This window comes from Limanda limanda, chromosome 12, assembly GCF_963576545.1.
Source record: "Limanda limanda chromosome 12, fLimLim1.1, whole genome shotgun sequence".
Classification (NCBI taxonomy): Eukaryota; Metazoa; Chordata; class Actinopteri; order Pleuronectiformes; family Pleuronectidae; genus Limanda; species Limanda limanda.
This window is the reverse complement of record NC_083647.1, coordinates 11220950-11242205: the sequence shown is the minus strand read 5'-3', so window position 1 is coordinate 11242205 and position 21256 is coordinate 11220950. Positions and strand designations below refer to the sequence as shown.

Here is a 21256-nt window from a genome sequence, read left to right as displayed (position 1 = left end):
AGGAGGAGGGAAAGAGAGCAAGACACTGAGCTTTAGAGAGAGAGAGAGAGAGAGAGAGGGGAAGAGGAGGAGGACAGGCAGAGAACCAGAGCGAGCGTTATAGAGAGGGACACCACTCAGCAACACAACAGGAGATCCGCATGGGAACAGCAGCTCACTGGAAAAGAAGAGGCACAGGAGATAAAGAGGCAGAGTAGAGGAGGTGGTGTGCAAGACATACGTGTCAGAGCCTGAGGATCTGTAAGTGTGTGAGTGGGTGTGTGTGCGTGTGTGTGTGTGTGTGTGTGTGTGTGTGTGTGCGCGTGTGTGCTCTCCCGAGGCCGTGGCAGCCATGGCATCAGAGCCCAGCGCCCAGTCCAGGGTGATGTTCCAGGCAAAGGACAAAACAGAGGAGCCGGCTCACCGCAAGCTGGGCAAGCTGACGGTCAAGTACAACCGCAAGGACCTGCAGAGGCGGCTGGATATCGAGGAGTGGATCGACGGACAGCTGCACCTGCTGTTTGACTGCGAGGTAGGGCAGGGCGGTACACTGTGGTGGGTGCCTGAGGAGGTGAGGGGCAGGGTGCATGGGAGGCAGTGAACTGCTCAGAGATGCCTGTGGTGGGCCATCCATCATGTGGGAGAGATCACAGAGACCTAAAGGAGGAGTGGGTGGCTCCTCTGTCGTGGCTGCAGTCTTTGGCTCCCAAGCCCTCATGTGTCATCATCCCATCAGATGGTGTTTCCCCACACTGATGAGATAAGACTTGCCAAGATACGATGTCTAATTACAGTCATTTGAAAGCCTGTTGCAACCCTCATGACTCACCTCTTACGTCACTTTATAAACATGGTTGCAATATAGTTTTACACAGCGTGAATAAATGTTATTTACATTCTAGGATCAGCAACAAACGAAACAAGCACCATGTAACTGTAACTGTGTGATATCGTAATAAAGAAGTGCTAGAGAAAGACAGAAAAAAATGATATTTTATGTTTGAATGCACAGTATATTTAGTTTTATAATGTTTTAATTTTGTGTGTGTGTGTGTGTGTGTATATATATACTTGTACATCTTTGTGAGGGCCATTTTGAGGTCAGAACTAACAGAGCAATGACATTTTAACATTAAGTCTTGCTTTTAGGTTTAGGCCATAATTAGGGTTTAGGTTAGATTGTGTGTGTGTGTGTGTGTGTGCGTGTGTGTCCTTTCTCTGTTTGCAGACATAATACTTACTATATATAATTGAAAATATATACACCTAAATACTCAAAATAATACTTTGATAGTGTCCCATGTATACAGGATGGTTTATGATGATAGTGATTATCAGAGAACTTGACTGTAAATAAACATAAATTCTATACAATAGGGTGTTGTATTAACACAGTACATGTATGAATAAAAGAGTTATGACATGGAAACGTGCTCAATATTACTATAGTGATCTTATTTAATGGCCTTATTTCACAAATGGTTTGTTACATATTTAAGGGGTTACAGCGAATTTAGCCATCTCCCACACACAGCTCAACTCTTCTGTAGAGTAGGACCCAATCCAGTTATGTCAGAGGCTCCATATTGATTCACTTGGCATTCTCTGAGGGGAAACCATGGCAACTCCAACCTCGCCCACGTGAGGCAGTGCAGTGCACACAGAGGAATTAGGGGAGTCTGGTGAGGAGCACTGGGCTCCCTAATGACGCTGCAGATCGGATGACAGCGCCGCCTCCGTCTCATGGCGGAGAAGACCAGAGTCAGAGTGTCTCTCAGTTATGTCTCAAACCAAACGGAGAGGAACCTGTTTCATGGTCGGCAGCCACCTCAATGACTGGTTCCCTCTTTCACTGCTAACTTGCCTTTTGAAATATGGTGTAAAGTGTACTGATGCTGCAGAGAGGGCATGCATGTACATTCATCTGACTGTGGTGATAGCTCAAGGGATTTTTCAAATATTGTGCAAACTACTTATTTTGTAATTGTAATTTATGCCTGTGACGGATAAAGAAGGGAGGAGTAAATTAATTGATTGGAAACCAGGACATGAAGATAACAAAAGCAGATCTGATGTCTTTTCCTGTTTATTCTTTTGATCTTGACCCAAAAATGTGTGATAAGTTCCATTTGTAGCCTTCCGTGCCCTGACTCTGACATAAGTGTTAATGTGCAGCACATGCACAGCGCAGATAAAGTGAATGTGCATGTACAATCTACAAGACTTGATATTTGCATTAGTCACTTGTGTGGAATCAGTCTTGTCCATGTGCACTGGCCACTGTAATGAATTTTGCATCGGCGTAGGGCAGGTATACTCTGTGTCTTCCGCGTGGAAGCATTTATAATCCCCCGGTGTCACCGCCTGAATTATTAAACCCCATCTCCGATTCATACAAGTGCTGCCTCGGTCTGGAGCGGCCGTCCTTTTTGCAAACTTCACACGCTTTGAGAAATGTGGGAAAAACTGTTCTCAATATACGTATAAATGGTGAGCAACATTTAGGCCTGTGTGTGAGGAGTAACTCAGAGCCTGGATCAGTGTTTCCAAACTCGACATTTACAGTGAATGCCTATTTTATTGAGATTAATTGGAAGAAACTTATACTTTATACCATTAAATTAGCTCAAGTTATAGTGTAACCGCAGCATTATTCTGAGTTTGAGTTTTTAGAATTTGTCCAATACTTTCTAGAATGGACAAAAGGGTTTGGATGGTTTGAAACCTCTTTTTCCTGTTGAAACTTTCCCCTGTCATAATGTACAGTTAATGAATATTATGATGTTGTAGCAGCTCGTGCCTGAGGCAGGAAAAGGGAAGGCTACGATAAGTCAAACACAGCTCAGGCATCTTCTCAAAATAGCAACACTTCCTGGGCATGGCTTCCTTTACATTGCAAATAACACAGATCCAATCTGCATGTGATGTTGATGTTTTGTTGATAAAAGGTCAGCGGATTCATGTGTATACGTAGAGAATAGATCTGTAAACCAAGCCTTTATTGCTTCACTTTTCTGGAAATAGCGTGAATTTGAGTATTTCTATTTGTTAAGCCAGTTAGGTTATCTTAGCTTAGCATAAACACTGTAAATATTGGGAAACTGCTAGCCTGGTTATATCAAACGATATCTCTAAAGCTTTTAAGCTTAAGGTGCGTTGAGACCATGGTTGAGACATGCACTGAACTCTGGAGATCCTCTGGAGTCATATTTGTATGTGTGAACACAAATGTTCAAGTGAGAGCCTCCGGAGTTTCTGCAGAGATTCTCTTTCTGGCCTCCTGGTATAAAGTTTGCAGAAAGTCTGAGGGAGCTGATGTAAGAAGACAGCAGGAGATTCCCTGTAGAATTCACCGTGAGCTAGATGGGGTGGTGGTGACGCTACTAACACAACACAGACCAAAAAAACTCTCTTGAAGACGTCAATTGAGTTTGTCACAAAAATGAATCCTGATTCACTGGGGGGCTTGAATATGAATATTCAGTTCCACAGTTTTGCAGCACTACAAGGCAGATTGACTGATCTGTCTTTGGGCAATTTTCGTAAACGATGGAGTTCCCTAAACAAGGTGTTACTCCAGTGCAACAAGACAAAGTAAATAAAATGTTAGGGGGTTGTGTAGAAGATACATTTAAATGATCACACTACCACTGTGCGTGCAGATAATCACTCCTCACATGATAATAAGGAAGTATTCCTTGATTTTAAATTGCAGCGGAGGTCATCTTATCTCGAAGTCCAACTGCATATTATTTAGACTGCATCTGCACTGCTGACTGAAACAGAGAAGCTCTGAGAATCACTTTGATATTCATGGATTCCAATATTAGTGCCAACATTCATTTTAGCTTCAGTCTGCTGCCTTTAACTTCAAAAAGTGCTGCTGAGACACTTCTGCCCAGAGGCCTCATTAAAATGCTATTTTCCTCTGACAATGAGGTTAAATCTCAACAGGCTAAGGATTTTGACTGTGTACATTGTGAACAGTAACTGGGAGGGCCGTGCTAGTGAAAATGTCTCTCATTGATATTCAGTGGTGCTCTGCATGGAACTGCAGTCACAGAGTGGGTTTAAGAGCAAAGTAGATAAAGGAGAAGCTTGTATATTTTTAAGTTTATCAATTTTTTACACTTAGAGCTCATGTAGTATCGGATTTATTCTATAGGCCTACTTGGTAGACATAGAGCACTATATAATTCTGAATACCAGCCAAAAATGGAGTGAACATCACCACAATCATATTGCATCAAATGAGAGCAGTTATTTATATATTTATTGATATGTACTGCCAAGAAAATACATATTTTGTCAGAAAAATCTGCGTTTTTTTTCCCAGTTAAGTATAAATGGCTGCCAATTATCATCCTAAAAATGCTTATGTCTTATAACTAGCTTTCAGATATCTGTATGTTTGTTTAATTTATAAAAAACTCTACTCTGTATTATTCTATTAATTATCCTATTCTTTAGTCACACTTCTTGTGTCTTACTCTGTTATGTATTTTGTGTGTTTGTTTTTGTGATTTCTCTTGTCTTTGTTTCATTGAGCTCTCCAAGACACATTCCAATCAGATCAGGAGATATGGCAATACAATAGTGAATCTTGAATCAAGCTGAATGTTCTAGACTAAGAAAACACTTCTGCTAAATTACTGCTAAAATGTTACGTAGGCAATGCTTCGTAGCTGCAACTGCAAAAGAGGCTGATAGAATATTCTGCACTTTATCAAGCACACAAAACCATACAAGTATAGTGCTGTATCTCACCACAGCCCAACAAATTGGAGGTGGTAAAGCAAAACCCACACAGAGCAGAAATGCACAGCATGGAGTGAAAAAAGAAACAAAGAGCCCTGTATGCATCCCACAGACATCAGCAGAATCACATGGGGTCCTCTCTGGCAGTGCGTATCAGTTAGAGAGGACACAGGGGACTCTGAAGGTGGGTCCATCTTATTCCGCCACTCAGCACTCCAACATTGATTAGTTCTCTCCTCATCCAGAAAGCTGCTCCATCCCCAGCAGCCATGAAAACTCCCCAACCGGATAATATTCCTCTTAAAAAGTGGCCCCGCTTGACAAATATGAGTGTGCTTGTGCTGACTCCTGATATCTTCAGGATTCGTACAGTGAGCACTCCTCATTCCCTCTGAAAATGTAGTTTATAGGTGTGGATAAGAGCAAGCGACATGAAGTGATTACTTTGCTATATTTTCTTTTTATAACTGGGGACTCTGAGCCCTCTAATATATAACAATCTTTACACAAGGTTACACAATCTTTGAGACGGAAACACGGATCACTATATCCCAGTCAATGCTGTCCACGGGTTTGTTTTATAATTCCCAACCCATCTGTGATTAAATATTCTTCGTAAAACGTTTGAAAAGGAGATACACTGTCAGTGATGTCTGAGCTACAGTGTAAATGCCAGCAGGATAAACCATCCATGAAATGTGATGGTGGAATGTGGCAAACACGGTCTCAAGGAGCCCTTTTGCCTTTGTGCCTCAGTGCTCTTCAGCTTGACTCATCATCATCTATCAAATTATTATTTGCAATTCTTCTGGAAGAAAACAGTATTCATTTCTGCAATACAACCTTCAGTATTAACACACACTGAGGTGATAAAAGTAAGGATTTGACCCTTTTTAAATTTGACATCCCAAATGCTTATATGCCGCTGTGCAGCAGAGAAATCCCTGTCATGTCACATCACATCCCGGATCACTTCTTTCACTTTCTTTTCCTTCTCAGTGACTCTGCTCACTAAGTCTTACCACCATGGGTGAATGGATGGCAAGAGGCCCACTTAATACAGCCTAATTTGCAAGAGCTTTTGAAGCATGCAGAAGGACAGACATGAACATTAAAGTCATAGAGGATTATTGAAAATATTCTGTTGCGCTTATTTCTCTCTTATATTTGCCTCTGCTCTCACAGGAGGAGGAGATCCCGGAGTTAGAGATCGACATAGATGAGCTCCTGGAGCTGACAGATGAAGGCCAGAGAGCCCGGCTGCAGGTAAAACTGTGCGAGTGCAAGTGGCCATAACATATTTATATATTCAGTCATTTACTAGCAGGGCTACTTAATGGAACTGGGCGGCAAAACGGCAAACAATTGACAAAGTCCAGGGGCGAATCCAGGGGTGGGGCCATGGGGGCACAGGCCCTAGCAGGAATCGGATTGGCAACTGTCTTGTCAGTAGTCTTGCTTTTATTCACTAGTTACTCTCTAACAATAATGCAATTTACAAAATGTTGTTTTCTAAGCTGTTTTGAAGAAAACAAGGCAAAACAACAAGGAACAATTTTCTAAATATATTCACTGGTGTGTGGCACAATATACAAGGAATTACTTAAATTTGCATCTTACTGAATCAGGAATTGAACATGGATGTTGGATAAATAATTGGCCCCTCTGTGTAAATTGTGGCCCTTTAATGGCCGCCAATGTAGAACAAACCTAGATGTGCCACTGCCTGAGACCCAGGATTCAAACATTCTGGCCAAAGAAGTTGCTCATTTAAACATCATGCTTCTCTGTGACACTTAGGCACACACCTGACTATTTGCTATGTGAGGTAATAGCTTAACAAACACTTGACCCTTGCTGGAATCCCATGTTTCAATGTTTGCAGTGAAAAAAGCAGTGTCCAGCGTTGTGTGTGAGCTTGTTCTTTTTTTTTCTTTTTTGTTAGGAGCTGTTGCAGGAATGCGGGAAGCCAAAAGAGGTGAGACCAAAAACATGCACGACTTATATGAAATAAAATAATCATTCAACTGAACTAAAGAAATACATTTTCTTTGTCCTCCCCACAGGAATTTATCAACGGCCTGCTCTACAGGATAAAGGGCCTACGTAAAATGTCAGGTCCCTTGAAGAAATAATTTTAGGTCAAATAAATTATTGGGACAGTGCGGAGCTTCTTTATCTTCCCATCATCCGAGGAGGTTTACTGTTGGGACGCCAGTACGTGGGGTTTACGTTGTGGGATCTCTTCCAGGGTCAGTATCAGTCTGACACCAGAGCAGTTGGGTTTTGAATAGATTTTCTTTATTATTATTATTATTTCACCTTCATGTATGGACTGCTAAAACATTTTGTTTCCCATTAACCAATAAAGCACATGAGATAAAAAGCTGTTATGCCTATTACTCAGACAGACTGGGTTTTTTTTGTGTAAGACTGTACATTTTCATTTGCCTATTTATGTACATAAATATTTTTGTTCTGATGACAGTGTTGTAAGTTAAAATAAAAATTGAACATTTTCAAGACAAGGCTGTTGATGAATTGTCAAAAGGGTTAAGTGTGATTCCACAAGCACAGGCGATCATATGACTGGCCAACAGGTATCAGAAATTATTCATCCTCCATTTACAAATAAATATTGACATGTCTATAACACCAAGCAGTTTTTAAAAAAAACATTTAAATATACTGTTACTGCTCTAAAACACTTTAGAGGAGGATGATGTCGTACAGTCCCGACTTTCAGACGGTATTCCCAGAAAACATGGGTGTGTTGTGCTTTCAGCGGTAATGGAGACAAAGGGGACGTTGACATGTCAAGTCCAGGAGTAAACACAGTGCAATCAGCAGCAGGAGGGTCCATTAAGTATGCGTCCATTATCCTCCTCATCCATTTCCTGTCTGTGGTGCGTGCATGACAAGGCCAGAAAAAAAAAAAGGCAAACACAGTAACGGCCTCCATGCAAACCTTAATGGAAACAAGCCCCCAGAGGAAAGTGTAATCATGGTTTCTCCTCAGCTAGACAGTAATGCATAGTGATGAAACTGCACTCTGGCCATCTCCCTGACACACACAGAGGGTCTCTTGGCCGAGTGGCTCCATTATAGTAATTTGCTATGTCCGACCCCCATTTCCACTTTTGCTTCTCTGACCTCCATACTGTAATGCTACACCTCTGACGAGACCTGCCAGACGGAGACGCTTTTGTCAAGTAATGATAACTTCAATCCCCAAAAAGATGCTTCAATGTTAAAAATAAAACTGCTTCCTCTCTGAGGCGTGACAGCGCTCTACACTTGTGTTTCCCTCCTAATGAAATTAAACACAAGGACAAGAAGGGGCTATACTCATGTCAGACTCACAGCCAAACATAGATTACAAGAGTGACTGCAGTGCCTGCCAAAAAGATAACAAAGCCCTCAGTAATCCTTTTATACCGACTCCTCTATGCTTCTTCAGTCTAGAGCTGACAGTAGGTCTGGGACAGTCCATCATTCCAGATGAGCTCATGACGTGTCTGCCTCCTCTCTCTGTGATGTCAATTACAAAAAAATTATGATAAAATGTGCAAAGAGAGACTTAGATGAGCCTTTGTTGCTTTTAAGAAGTGGGACAAGTGACAGAAAAAAACCTTAAAGCTTCTTATTAAGTTGGACAGGTGAGAACTTTTCTGTGTGCAGAAGCTGAATAGTTTTTTTTCCTGAAATACAAACACTGTCTACCAGCATCTGTAAGATAACTTACCTCTAATCTTATACATTACAGAAAAAATAAGAGCTATGTTCCACTTATTATATCACATATATATCCATTGTGTCTTTACCTACTCAATTAATCTAGATCAGTGTTTGCAATTACAGGACACAAATGCTGCTTTCCTGTATTTATACCATGTTGGACAGATAAGATGAGATACGTTAAGAGTTTAAAATTTGCCATTCTGCACTGCTTAAGATAACATTTAGTGTTTCTATCTTTTTTTTACAATAATAGGTCACTTAAGGCTAAAGCACAGCTCTAAAGATGATGACTGACAAGAGCCTGATAAGGCAAAAATATCTGCAACACAGTCCAACTATCATGTCTTCCTCTTCTTCTTTGGCGCAGTGTAGTTAGTGGTGCGATGCTCCATCCTGTCATATTTATCATGGCCTTCCCTGGGGACATAATGGAAGTGTAGATTGATAATTCATCACAATAAATAAATCATGGTCATGCTGCTTAACAGTATGGCAGCAGGCTGCCGACAATGTATCTGGGTCGTGGTATACATTCCAAATCACAGGCATCTTTTCTTTGGCTAAGGTTAAGATTTCCAAACAAAGCCGAGTGGAAAGCCAGAGTTTTTGCAGAGCATTTTTTTGTCAGTTTACCTGAAGCATCGGTTGCAGTAAAGGTCTCCGTCACAGGTGTGACAGCGAAGCGTGGCGTCTTGGTTGCAGATGCAGCACCATGGAAGTTCCTCCTCATCGCTGTCTGATGGCTGATGTGCTCCGGCCGCTGACGGAATCCTACTTTTTGTTTGTGAAGCCTGTGTTTTTAAAACACACCAGAACAACCAGGGATTAAATGTTATTCTGTCTAATAGTATAAATATTTTGAAATTGGCTGTTGTTCAGTACCTGTTTCTTTGATGCCTTCTTCTTTTCTGTGTTCTTTGGACCACACTGTTCTAAAGGAATGTTGTAGCCACTGGCCTCATCCAGTGCAGCTTCTTCTGAGAGCTGGAAAAGAAAATCTGAAAAATCAGTATTTTAGAACAATTGTGTAGTTCACATTACAAATAATTAAAATGGCAAAACAGCAGCCCCTTGTGGTCGTCCTGAATGATTTGAGTTTGCTGTCCATGACCTTTAAAAGGTGATATGTACTTAGTAACACATTCATTGCATTAGTTTCATTATCATCAATGTTAAAATATCAAGTTTATTTAGCCCTAAGTCCCACACCTGTTTCAACACTCTCTTCACAGATTCCTCCTCAGTCTCCTCGTCAGTATCTGGATGCTGGAAGTCCTCCATAGTAACTACAAATGACGTGGGAAATAAACATTGACAGGTTTCTGACACACAAGCAAATTAACACTTTAATCAATGCACAAATGATTAAAGCTCTTATGGTAAATTCTCATACTGATTTACCATTAATAGGAGATATGGTTAAGAGAGCAGTATGTACCTTTGTCTGGGTCCTGCCCCTTCAGCTGGGCCAGTCTCTTGGCCATGTGGAGGATCTGATCCTGGGAATGCTGCTCCGTCCTCAGCTCCGCCATGGCCTCCTCCAGCAGGCGGGTCTTCTCAGCCTCAAGCTGCTTGTTCGCATCCTGCTGCGCATCCTGGTTCTCCTCCAAATTCTCATCCAGTATTCCCCCCTCCCCCTTGTTGAGATCGTTCATACGCCCATCCTCATCTGCAGAGACAAATACAGGTCTTAGCCTATTTGGAAGGTCTACAGAGTAGCTGAACAAAGTCTCACATTTGTTGCCTGATTCAACCAACTGACAACGCAAAATTATTACAAAGTGATGTGGTCATTGCATAAGGCCTGTATAATGACTAACTGAATATGAGTGAAAACAGTGGCAAGAGTAAGAGCTTACTGCCCTCTGGATTTGACTGCTGGTCATCGATGGCAACTTCCTCTGTCATCTGACTGAGCAGATCATTGGCTAGTTCAGTCTGAGTCCTGCCATCTGGGGGCTGGTGCACCTGAACAGATGAGCACACAGATACGGTTATATAAAAACCATTTAAAGGGATTATGCAGGTTTTAGAAGGATAAATTGAAGTATATTTAAGAGCATGATAAATGAAATGTATGTCAGCTATTAGTTAACAGTTCCATGTGGTCTTGTTTGTCGTTTTATAACAGCGTGCTCATATCTGTATCATTCAGAAAGGACTACAACACACAGAGACATTTAAAAACTAAGTATGACTTCAAAACATTTATCTTAACAAATATTTCAAATCATGAAAGAAGAAGCATTTAATGAACATTTACATAATTAAGAACTACTGGAACACACTTGAGACCTAGTCAGAAATAATTGAATGTATTTAGGAATTTTTAAGACCTGAAATTCAGATTATGACTCAGCAGAAGCCCCGTATTTAGCATTTAACACAGAGCCTTGCTGCAAAAGGCATTTGAAGTTATAAAACAAGTATGGAGGGGTTGATCTCACCGGTGGAGGGGCTTGAGAAGGTGGAGGCTGACCCCTCAGAGCTGCCAAACGATCCTCCATATCCTCTGCAGAAGGCACTGGCCGGCTGGGAGCTTTCAGAGCAGCGAGGCGAGACTCGATCTCCTTCTCGGAGGGGACAGACTCTGAAGAAAAGAGTAAAAAGGTAAAAAATTACTTCTGCAAAGCGGTAAAATATTATTTTTACAACTGTGTGTTTGAATTTAAGTAGTAGCTGCTAACGATCTGATTGTCTTACTGGGTGTAGTGTCCTCTTTGAGCTTCTGAAGTCTGTCGGCAATAGCCTGATCTTCTTTACTCAGGCCTTTGGTTGGTATGTGACCTGCTTTGCTCAGTCGGCTGCCTCCATGTGCAAGAGGCTGCGTCGACGGACCCGGCTGTTTGCTCTCCAACGCAGCCACACGTCTACGGGAGAAATAGGATCCTTAAATATCACAAGGCTGCTGAGTTGACAAAAAAAAGAGAATCTCATGCACTGACTTTTTGTAGTTCTCAGGAGGAGACCATCTTCCAGCACTGTTCTGAGACTCCCCACTAAACAAAGGAGATGATGGACATGTAGGAAACTTTAAGCATCAGAAAACCACACTCATCTTATATCATCCTGCATGGTTTCCCCCTTTTACCTTGTCAGATTGCCATGGCACTGTTTACACACCTTCTGCTGGGTGTTGCCACAGCGAGGGACCACAGCGACGGACGTCAGGCAGCTGGAGCAGAAGGAGCGGCCGCAGTTCTTACAGCCCAGCTGGGTGAAGAGCACAAGGTAAATCACACTGTGTCCTCCCTGGCATGGCGTTTCACTGTGTGTGGCTGATGGAAGCTAGCACCCTTACCTCCTTCTTGAACAGGCTGAACTTTGATGCACAGCAGAAACACCGGTTGTCCATGTCGACACGTAGAGAGACTCATGTGACAGGCGGGTTTAGATGTTTTCCGGAACTACTATTATGGGTAAAAATGCGACTCACACTCTAACTACGATCATTCAGCAGCTAGCTAACTGTTTTCCAACCTGTCAGTGTCGATGCAATCAAACCCGGAAGTGAACCGGAAAATGCGTCGAGATACGTCAACATCCGTTTTCCGGTTTTCTCCCTCGACCAATCAGCTTTCGCCAAATTCTCTGGCGGTCCCCGTTCAAAACAGAAGATCTGACCGTTCCAAAGCGAGTCGCCCTGCAGCTTTGTACGTGGGGTCGAACCCGGAAAAGAGACAACAGAGGCTTGTAAACGGTATGAATAGATATCATTTTATGCTGCAATTGTTTTTGTGTATTTACCGTCGACTGGTAAATCACGCTGATGTTAAGAACGACAATGAAACCCATCGAGCAAAAGCGCACGTTAGCTAGCTGGTGTGTTAGCTCCTCACGTCACGGCCTCACTATCGTTAGCATCCCCCTCAGTCTCCGTAGTGACTGCACTGTTTGGTTTCTGCATGTTATGTGATGTAACAGTATATCATTTTACCTATAGGGATTTAATTTAAAGTCCCGTGTTGTTTCTGTCATTGTTATCCCCCTGTAAGTTATATATTGTATTATATTGCCTGGTATGTCGTGACTCCAAACCCATTTTCTGTCCAGTTTGTAGACTGGTGCACCAGTTTAAACAAAACAAACAAATAACAATAATGACTTTGACAATGTTTTTATCCTTCATGAAAATACATCACATTGTGCTTTACAACATAGTTAGACATTTTAAAAGAGGCTTCAAGTTAATGGAAATTAAAGAATAAGTGAATCAGTTGTCTTCACTCTAAAATGTCAAATAACAGTAAATAGAAGAAAGAAGACTTGATGTAATGTCTGTGTGTCTTTCCCCCCACAAAAAAATGTAGATAATACTTTGTTTAAAACAATGAAAATACGCAAATCTCCATACTGGACTAGCGAGGTACCAAAGAATTGTCTTGTGTCCTTGGTTAAATTGCTATTGCTATTATAAAAGGCACTTATCAAAAGTAACTGTTGCACTTGTTTTCTTTTTGTAGAGATCCTGTTTTCATTTTCACGATGGCAGAAGGAGGAGATGTGGAGTGGGAGCTGAGCAAAGAAAACATCCAGCCCCTGCGGCGTGGCAGAACCATATCAGCCTTACACCAAGCCCTGAGTCAACAGCAGGATGGACTCAGCTTGGCCATCAACCAACAGAGACAGTATGGATAAGCTTTAATATTTTTTCATCTGGGTTGAGTGATCATAACCACTGTTGAATAGTCTCAACAGTTTTCACATATCAATGAAGATTTTATGACTTTTTGTTTGTTTCTCTAGGGCGTTTGAGGCTGAACTGCGGATGTATGAAGGAGATGATCCGCTTGATGTTTACGATCGGTAAGCGAAATATGGAAACAGTAGAGTGCAGTCATAGGTTTTGCTCTTAAATCTGAGAGGTTTTATTTGTAATACTGATGTTCTGTCTTTTCCAGGTATATAAAGTGGACAGAGCAAACCTTCCCTCAGGGTGGAAAGGAGAGCAACCTCGCCACACTGTTGGAAGGGGTCGTGACCAAATTCACAGATGAAAATAAATATCACAATGACCCTCGATATGTTGACATCTGGATCAAATTTGTAAGTCTAACATTTAACCCTTGCCTAATTTTGCTATTTATACTTGACAAAAGAATGCGTCAGTAATAAATGTTTTCGTGTATGTGTATTGCGTGTCTTTAGGCAGAGAACTGCACAGAACCACTGGACACTTACCGCTACATGCAGGCGCAGGGAATAGGACTGACTCAGCCATCCTTCTACATTGCTTGGTCTGAGGAGTATGAGAATCAAGGCAATTGTCTCAAAGCAGATCTGGTCTACAAGGAGGGTTTCAAGAAATGTGCTGAGCCGCATGATAAGCTTCTACAGTTTCACAAGTATGGATCAATACAATACAATTTGAAATAGATAAAGGTCAAGGCCTGAAATGCAACTTTTGTTCCTTGTCCGTATCATCAGAGTTCACAATCCCAATTTACTGTCTTTTTATCAAAGGGCTCTGCAGGCACGTGTGTCCCGACAGGTGATGATGAATGTTGAGGACGGGGAAAGTGATGATGAGCCCAAAGAACCTGAGAGAGTTTCTCTGGTCGACCTCAAACATCGAGGGAAGAAAAAAGCCACTGCCCCCATCAACAGAACTGGGGCTGCAATCAGAAGTAAGTGAATACATATTTAAATGACACCTTTTTAATATTATTAGATAAGATGTTTGATTTCAGTCTTTGATGGGGATTTTTTTTATGGACAGATATTTCTGGAGGCTTGCGGTCACATGGCGCCCCAGTTTTGGGCAATGCTTCAAACAGCCGCATGGTTATCTTTGATGAAAATAAGACTCAAAGTGCTGGTCCATCAGAGCCTAGACACGAGTCCTGGATGGCTCCTCCCACTTCAAAGGCAAAGGAAAATGAGCAGAGACCAGAAAGATGGTGTGATGTCAAGGTATGAGACAAGCACATTTTACATTACTTAATTTAGTGAAGTATAATTCGGCCCTGTGAGTTTTAATACTTTAATGTTTTTATCCACCATAGATGCCCCAGAAGTCCAAATATGGACACACTCTTATGGCTCCACCGCCTCCCAAACCCACCTTCCAACCCTTTGTGGAGGAGTCAGACCAGCCTCCAACAATGTGAGTGACAACCAGAGTCTAACATTTGGATTCATTTCTTTTTTTATACATATGCAGGGTTATTTTTATAAGCACAACAGCAAATATTCTTAATCGATTATATAATCAAAATGGCACAGTATTAAATACACTTTTTGACAGACAGGAGTCACTTCCATTGATTAACAACTGAAACGTAGGTCAAGGTGATACCAACAACAACAGAAGGTTCACAACTCAACTCAAATGTGGAGACAGTGGTTTGCACTCAGCAATATACAAAATCCTGTGGGTGAAAATCTTTGGATTTTGTTCAGCAGACTGCAAAATCTTGCTCACTCAAGACGTTGGCAAACTTAAAAATATTCACCCAAGTAATCATGGCCTCATGATCAGAACTCGAAACATATGTGAAGGTATGTTAATGTTTATGCTGAAGTAAATAAACCTCATTGCATCAGTTTGCCCTCTTGTGGACATTATGCAAAAAAAATTGATATTTAAATGTTCTTTTGTGTGTGAAAGAATAATCAAAGGTAAGTATTGGTCTATTTTGAAGCAACTTATATTTAAGTGGATTTCTAACACTGAAATTAATAAATCAGCAATTTTGATAATTAAGTCAAGTACTTCCTGTTACAATCTCTTAATTTTTATGATTTGCTGCTTTTCTCTGTTAAATAAAAACCTGATATTTTAGGGCCGATGTTTGAACAAAGTTATTGCTGTGAATTTGTAATTTTTGCCTTTTAAAAATTATATAAATCTTTAAAAGGATAATAAATTGATTATTCAGTAGCGGGAACATGTATTAAGCCCTCTTTGTGGCTTATTTCTGAGATAATTCTTTTATTTAAGTGCATAATTCCTTTCCTCCCTTAGGACTCCGTGTAAGATCAATCCAGTGGTGAACACGGTTTTATCAGCACGTAAGCCGTGCAAAGAAGAAACTCCTCTAAAGAGGCTCCAGGAGCACCATCAGCAGCTGAGAGAGGCAGAGACGGGAAAGCCACAGGAGCAGAGCATGTACTGTAAAGAGCTGCTGCTCAGCGGCGCCACTGAATTCTGCTTTGAGGAACTGCGTGCTGAACGCTACTTCAAAAAGATGGCGCATGAATCGCAGGAGGTCAGAGGTCAAACGGATCAAGCTAATGCTGGGGCCACAAACTGAAGCATCTACAGAGACTCACCATTCGATTGGTCCATTTTTCACGGAATTTCCTTCATCTTGACTTTGTCTGTAGCTATCATGTGATAACGCTTTTGCATTTTGTGTGATCCTGTTGTACATATTTTGTGGATAAGAGCTCCAGTTTCTCAGAATAGTAAAAAGATAAAAGGGTTTAAGATGTGTAGAAACCTTTCAAGCTGAAGATGCTATTTTGGTTGGGTAGGATTCATTAAATATAGAACAGGAAGACAAGGAAATGGAAACTCCTGTACGGTCTGATCTGCAGCAACACTACTGAGTGTACGTGAGAAAACACTTCACGATTTCAACAAACAAAATCTGCTTCACAGTAGTTACATGGAGCAGTATAGAATTGTATTTTATTGTGTCTAGCTGTGCTGCAGAAACACTACTCAGTTGTTCCTAATTTGTCTCTTAGTCCATTTATCCTTTTTTTTTGCTGAGGCATTGTTAAGAACATTGCCTTTTATAAATACTGCCTTTTAAAGTTGTAGTTTTTGGTTTGAGCAGATTCTCAGCTCAGTACCACCACATTACAAAGATTTGAGCTGATTCAGCTGAGCTTCATGTCTCAACGTTCAATAAACATGTTACAATGTCTGCCTGATGACTAGTGGGATTGTTATTTGTCTGCTTTTAGGCCGAGGAGGATTGTAATAATGCACTGTCAGCAGGGGGGATGCAAGGGAAAGCGTGGATTGCGTTCCTGGTAATGGTGGTTGGATTACTAATGGGGCGTAAGGACAGTTTGATGCTGGGTGTAATCTGTCGCTGAAATTAAAGAGTCAACGTTTGCTGCCAAGAGTGAAAATAAACTGCAAGTAAAAGGTCATAAATGCCGTTATTGCTGTTTATTTTAAAGGGGTTACTTCATTTAACTTTATCACTGTGGGCGACACTTGAGTCTTTGAAGAAACCCCAGTATTTGGCAGGCATGAGACCTTTATGAACAAATCTTGCATTCAGCTGACCAGATGTTAATCATTGCCCAGGAGAGGTAACTTAGAGGCTCGTGACTTAAATGGTGTGAATAAACCTTAATGGCTTGCGAAGACAGGATCCACTTCATACACAGGCAGCTCACACTGACGAATGGCTGGCAGATAGGTGCTTGGCTCATTAGCAAGTGAAATCTCCCCTTTGCAGTTGTGGGCAGAACAGGACTGCAGCTTTTCCCTAAGAGGCCACTATCCTGATGTACTAGGACACGGTGCTGCTGCTTTTTACATGCACGTGGAGCAGTGGAGGAACAGACTTTAATCTCATACTGGAAATATGTCACAGCCAGCCAAGATCCGCTCAACTGGTGAGTTCCCAAACTGTCTACTTTAAATTTGGGCTTAGCACTTAAGAGCAGCTGAAATTCAGTGATAAATGATAGGCAACATGATGCACTCACACCATAATAACACAGCATAACCACATCATAATGCATCCTCTATAGCTCGCTATTTGGCAGGACTTATTAAAAGCTCATCCCATGAAAGCAAGCAGCCAGTGTCTCCGATAGCGCGTCAGACGGAAAATCCATAGCTCTCTCTCTCTCTCTCTCTCTCTCTCTCTCTCTCTCTCTTTCCCGCTGCAGCAGAGAGATGGAAGGAGTGGGCTACCTCTCCTCCATGTGCTCTAGGCAGGCCCTCAGAGAAGAGTCCAGCACTGTTACTCCGATAGACAGGAACATTCAGTCAGTGCTGTTGACCTATTTGTGCAGCTTTAAACATGCACCAGTCAACAGAGCCTTTTCAGACCAAGCTTTGACTTTTTCATTTTGTGAAATGCCCTTTGCTGCAACTCAGTCCAACACATGATTTTATTGTGACTTTATTGGGTTCAACTCTGCAGGCACAGAAGAATGAGACGTTTGTCATGATACTTGGTATGATCCAGCACACGATTGTATTGCATGATAATTTGGATTTAGACATTATTTTGACTTTAAGTCTTTACTATGACGTACATAGGGCTGCATACCTAGGGATGTAATTTGATGAGGCAGCATTATTTTAACATCATCTGGCGTATTTCCAAACTCCACCTGTATAATGCTCCAGAATTAGTATCATGTGTTGCAGCTAAACTCACTAAAAGGCAGTTGACTCCTTTCACGCTGGCAGTAGATCAGTTTATCTTTCTGTTTGGTCTGCTGCTTGCTGCCTTGTTCACCAGTAAAATGGATCTGTCGCATAGGTGATCTTCTCAGTGACTGAAGTGAAGGTTATGACTTACATCTCATTTGGTAAGTCATAATTTCACTTTTTATGATAGAGCTTTGACTTGATAAGTGAAAAATGTGACTTTCCATTTATAAATCGTGACTTGCAGTGTCATTGGTCTTTATCTTCTTTATCAGCTATGTTTAGTCTTATCTGGACAGATTGGGGCTACCAGACGTAACGTTTTTGCTGAGCAAGCAGGAGAATGATGCGAGTTTTGTTGTTATGTCTTCTCCAGTTGTCTCACTCCAACAGAGCCAACATAGATTTATAGGTCATCTGGAAATGTCAGTGGATTAAAGGAAAAAGCTGCATTTGCATCAGCTGTGTAGGCTGAGCCCTGATAACCCCTGGTGTAATCCTCACAGATTCACCCTAAACAATAGAGTGAATTGAAATGCAAATAATTAAGGCAGTTTCACTTAATGCATCCCCATGGCTTTCCTTTTAATGACACTGTGGTTTAAAACTATTCTTGTCATTGTAAAACCTTTTACATCCCAGTTTAATTGAATGGAGTGGTATTGTGTGTGTGTGTGTGTGTGGGGGGGGGTCCTTTGTGAAGTAGATCAATTTAAATAAACCCTGAGTGAACGAAACACATAGTTACAATGTTTCTCAAATGGGATAAACTGTTGAACCATACTGTTCAGCCACAGCAGTAAGACGCCTGACATTTCAACATCCAAACAGCCCACACCCAGACAGCTCACACCCGTCAAGGCATGCCTCTACACGACCACTGAAGGTGTATCAGCCGGGTAAGTAGATGTAGATGTTGACCTCATATCCTTTAATCCTGTAAATTGCAAGGTAGAACCTTTGCAGATGAAACTGGTTTTTCCATCACATCCCTCGGATGATTGATTGGATTGAGCTCAGGGGAGGTTGGAGGTCAAGGCAACTTGAACTCGTTGTCACGTTCCTCACCAGTTTTGTGGTGAGACACATTATCCTGCTGAAGGATGCCAGCAAGTCGTTCTACACATGGTCTGAAACAATACTTAGGTAGGAAGGCACATGTCAACATAACATCTACATGTATCCCAGGACTTAAAGCTTCTCTGCAGGACATTGCTCAGGGCATAGCAGGTAAACAACGTACACAGACCCTGCTGTCCATGGATGTGTAGGAAAATTATTAATCAGATTAAGTCACCTGCTTCCAGGGTCCAGGTCTGATGGTCATGTGTCCATTGTAGGTGCTTTCAATGGTAGACAGTGGTCATCATGGACATTCTGACAGGTCCGCAGCTACATAGCCCCATACGCAGGAAGCTGCAATGCACTGTTGTTTCTGATAGCTTTCGTGCTACAGCAGCTTTGGACCACATGGGCAAGCCACACACACACACATCAATACATCAGGTTTCCACAGGGTTAACCTATGGACCTTCCGTGGACATTTAACCATCTACCAGGTGTTTGGGAGTAAGAACTAACTGATCACTTACTGCATAATTTATTCGACCCCTTAAAAGGGTGCCAGGGGAACAAGATAATCATCTGTTTCTCACCAGTGAGTCGTTTAAATGTTGTAGCCAGTCAGTGAATAAAACGATGCTCTATTTTCTCCCGCATAGAGAAACAAAATATTGTATTTGCTTATTGTTTTGAAAGAAGATCTTGTCCCTCAGTGAACTTGTCATGAATGTAGACCTCGTCCAATAATTGACCTTTTGACCTCCGTCCACTTCTCCTTCACACTGACTGACCACAAAGTACATCAACAGCTCAGATCACACAGGACTGTGTTAACCACCACACTTTTTCATATGAAGACACAGATTACAGGATCGTTTACTGCTGCTCGCAGCCCTGAACTCAAAAGAAATCAGGAACATAATTCGTGCGAGGCAGTGGAATAAAGCCACGCCAATAAATATCTGAAACAATACTGCTGAGGATTGAGAGGGAAAGAGAGGGACTGGTCTCATCTGCCATCCACCCAACAGGGGAATCTGTCATTGTAATGCAGATTGGGTTCGGTGGAGCCTATATTCACTTGAGTTTTATTTGATGTGTGAGGACGGAGATCATCATTTAAGCCTGTTTAAGTGCCTGGGCCAGCATCACTCTCATATCACATGCCATGTATTACATGTATGCCCCAAATCTGGCTCGCTCTGCAAGCCTTTGCTGCCTGACTTGACCCTAATACATTTTCCTGCTTTGTGTCTGGTCGTAGCTGCTGTATGAATTATTCAGGAAATGATTGTGGTGGGAAAGAGAGGGGAATGTTTTGAGTCAGATTAATGTGGGTGTCGGACTGGGTCATTGTGACTTCAGTTTCTTGTGCCTTCGTCCCCTCTTGGGGTCACGGTGGTGTCCCAAACAGGATTGCACCCTAGGCAGAAATAGCCCCCCCCCCCCCATGCAACACTCACAATCACACACACAAAAATAACAACCCCTCCCGCCATCTGCCAACCCTGACCCTGTCATTGCATGGATAGTACATTTGACTGAACAGCAGCACCCTCGTGTTCTCCTGTCACCCACAATGCACATGTATAGAAGAGACAGGGGACGGGGGTGAAAGGTGTTCCAGGTGATCATGTGTAGAGGAGCTCTCCTTTCCTTACAGTCACTGGAAACCAGCTCTCTCACACACACACAAACACACACACACACACACACACACACACACACACACACACACACACACACACACACACACACACACATACACACACACACACGAATACACACGCTGCTATCAATTCCTTTGCAGCCCAATGAGGGAGTGGGAGGAGGCGGAGAAGGAGAAGGAGGGAAGTGATAAAGAGAAAGAGAGGGAGGGAGGAGTGTGTGTGTGTGTGACAGGGAGAGAGAGCGAGAGAGCAAGAGAGAGAGAGAGAAGGGGGGATGGAAGGATCTGTATTGGGCCGTGATACTCTCTCCTGGTGGATGCTGCCTTTCCTCTCCATGGCTTTGTGCCTCCTCTGTCCGTGTCCCCGGGAGCAGGCACCGGTGCACGGACCCGCACTCCGCCACGGAAGCAGGGGATGAACCAGCCCCAACAAAGAGCCTGGGAGATGGGAGTGTGCGCTTGTGCCTGGAGGGAGGAACGCATCAGGCTTTCCCAGGCAAGCGGCAGCCTGCAGTGTGCGCTCGCCTGAGAGCCAGCACCTCCTCATCGTTGTGTGTATGAGAGGGGGGGAAGCGTGTGTGTCCGCGGGGGAGTGAGTGCATGTGTGGATGTGAGTGAGTGTTGTGTAATAGTGTACGCGAGCGTGTATGTGCGCACCCTCGCTTCCGATCCTTCCCGGAGGAGAGAGGCTGTCC

At 42.4% G+C, this 21256-nt stretch overlaps 3 protein-coding genes across 5 annotated transcripts; 2 read left to right on the top strand and 1 right to left on the bottom strand.

Annotated features, from left to right (window-relative positions):
- Positions 1-328: 328 nt before the first annotated feature.
- On the top strand, positions 329-7213 carry ppp1r14d (protein phosphatase 1 regulatory inhibitor subunit 14D). The gene is made up of 4 exons (XM_061083059.1): positions 329-511; positions 5923-6003; positions 6683-6715; positions 6804-7213. The coding sequence occupies exons 1-4, from the start codon at positions 332-334 to the stop codon at positions 6870-6872; spliced, it is 363 nt and encodes a 120-aa protein (XP_060939042.1). The 5' UTR covers positions 329-331; the 3' UTR covers positions 6873-7213.
- On the bottom strand, positions 7017-11969 carry zfyve19 (zinc finger, FYVE domain containing 19). 2 transcript variants are annotated; one of them, XM_061083054.1, is made up of 11 exons: positions 11780-11969; positions 11570-11691; positions 11424-11477; positions 11182-11348; positions 10926-11068; positions 10338-10446; positions 9917-10147; positions 9688-9764; positions 9361-9462; positions 9112-9269; positions 7017-8895 (listed from the first exon to the last, which is right to left on the bottom strand). In XM_061083054.1, exons 1-11 carry the CDS (start codon positions 11831-11833, stop codon positions 8817-8819), a joined length of 1296 nt encoding a protein of 431 aa, XP_060939037.1. In that variant the 5' UTR covers positions 11834-11969; the 3' UTR covers positions 7017-8816. The 2 variants fall into 2 exon arrangements, with proteins under 2 accessions (XP_060939037.1, XP_060939039.1); XM_061083056.1 differs by having other exon boundaries at positions 10341-10446.
- Positions 11640-16355, top strand: bub1bb (BUB1 mitotic checkpoint serine/threonine kinase Bb). 2 transcript variants are annotated; one of them, XM_061083058.1, is made up of 9 exons: positions 11640-11709; positions 12942-13106; positions 13225-13284; positions 13380-13524; positions 13627-13823; positions 13942-14105; positions 14198-14391; positions 14484-14584; positions 15446-16355. In XM_061083058.1, the coding sequence occupies exons 2-9, from the start codon at positions 12964-12966 to the stop codon at positions 15732-15734; spliced, it is 1293 nt and encodes a 430-aa protein (XP_060939041.1). In that variant the 5' UTR covers positions 11640-11709; positions 12942-12963; the 3' UTR covers positions 15735-16355. The 2 variants fall into 2 exon arrangements, with proteins under 2 accessions (XP_060939041.1, XP_060939040.1); XM_061083057.1 differs by lacking the exon at positions 11640-11709 and adding an exon at positions 12116-12178.
- The last annotated feature ends 4901 nt before the right edge of the window (positions 16356-21256 follow it).

Excerpts from the sequence above, each read along its gene's own strand:
- ppp1r14d (XM_061083059.1), top strand. The coding sequence starts at position 332 with ATGGCATCAGAGCCCAGCGCCCAGTCCAGGGTGATGTTCCAGGCAAAG. Across the intron at positions 6,004-6,682 it reads GCCAGAGAGCCCGGCTGCAG|GAGCTGTTGCAGGAATGCGG; the intron begins GTAAAACTGTGC and ends CTTTTTTGTTAG. Across the intron at positions 6,716-6,803 it reads AATGCGGGAAGCCAAAAGAG|GAATTTATCAACGGCCTGCT; the intron begins GTGAGACCAAAA and ends TCCTCCCCACAG.
- zfyve19 (XM_061083054.1), bottom strand. The coding sequence starts at position 11,833 with ATGGACAACCGGTGTTTCTGCTGTGCATCAAAGTTCAGCCTGTTCAAG. Across the intron at positions 11,349-11,423 it reads CCTCCTGAGAACTACAAAAA|ACGTGTGGCTGCGTTGGAGA; the intron begins GTCAGTGCATGA and ends TTTCTCCCGTAG. Across the intron at positions 9,270-9,360 it reads AGAAGGCATCAAAGAAACAG|GCTTCACAAACAAAAAGTAG; the intron begins GTACTGAACAAC and ends TTAAAAACACAG.
- bub1bb (XM_061083058.1), top strand. The coding sequence starts at position 12,964 with ATGGCAGAAGGAGGAGATGTGGAGTGGGAGCTGAGCAAAGAAAACATC. Across the intron at positions 13,824-13,941 it reads AAGCTTCTACAGTTTCACAA|GGCTCTGCAGGCACGTGTGT; the intron begins GTATGGATCAAT and ends TTTTTATCAAAG. Across the intron at positions 14,106-14,197 it reads AACTGGGGCTGCAATCAGAA|ATATTTCTGGAGGCTTGCGG; the intron begins GTAAGTGAATAC and ends TTTTATGGACAG.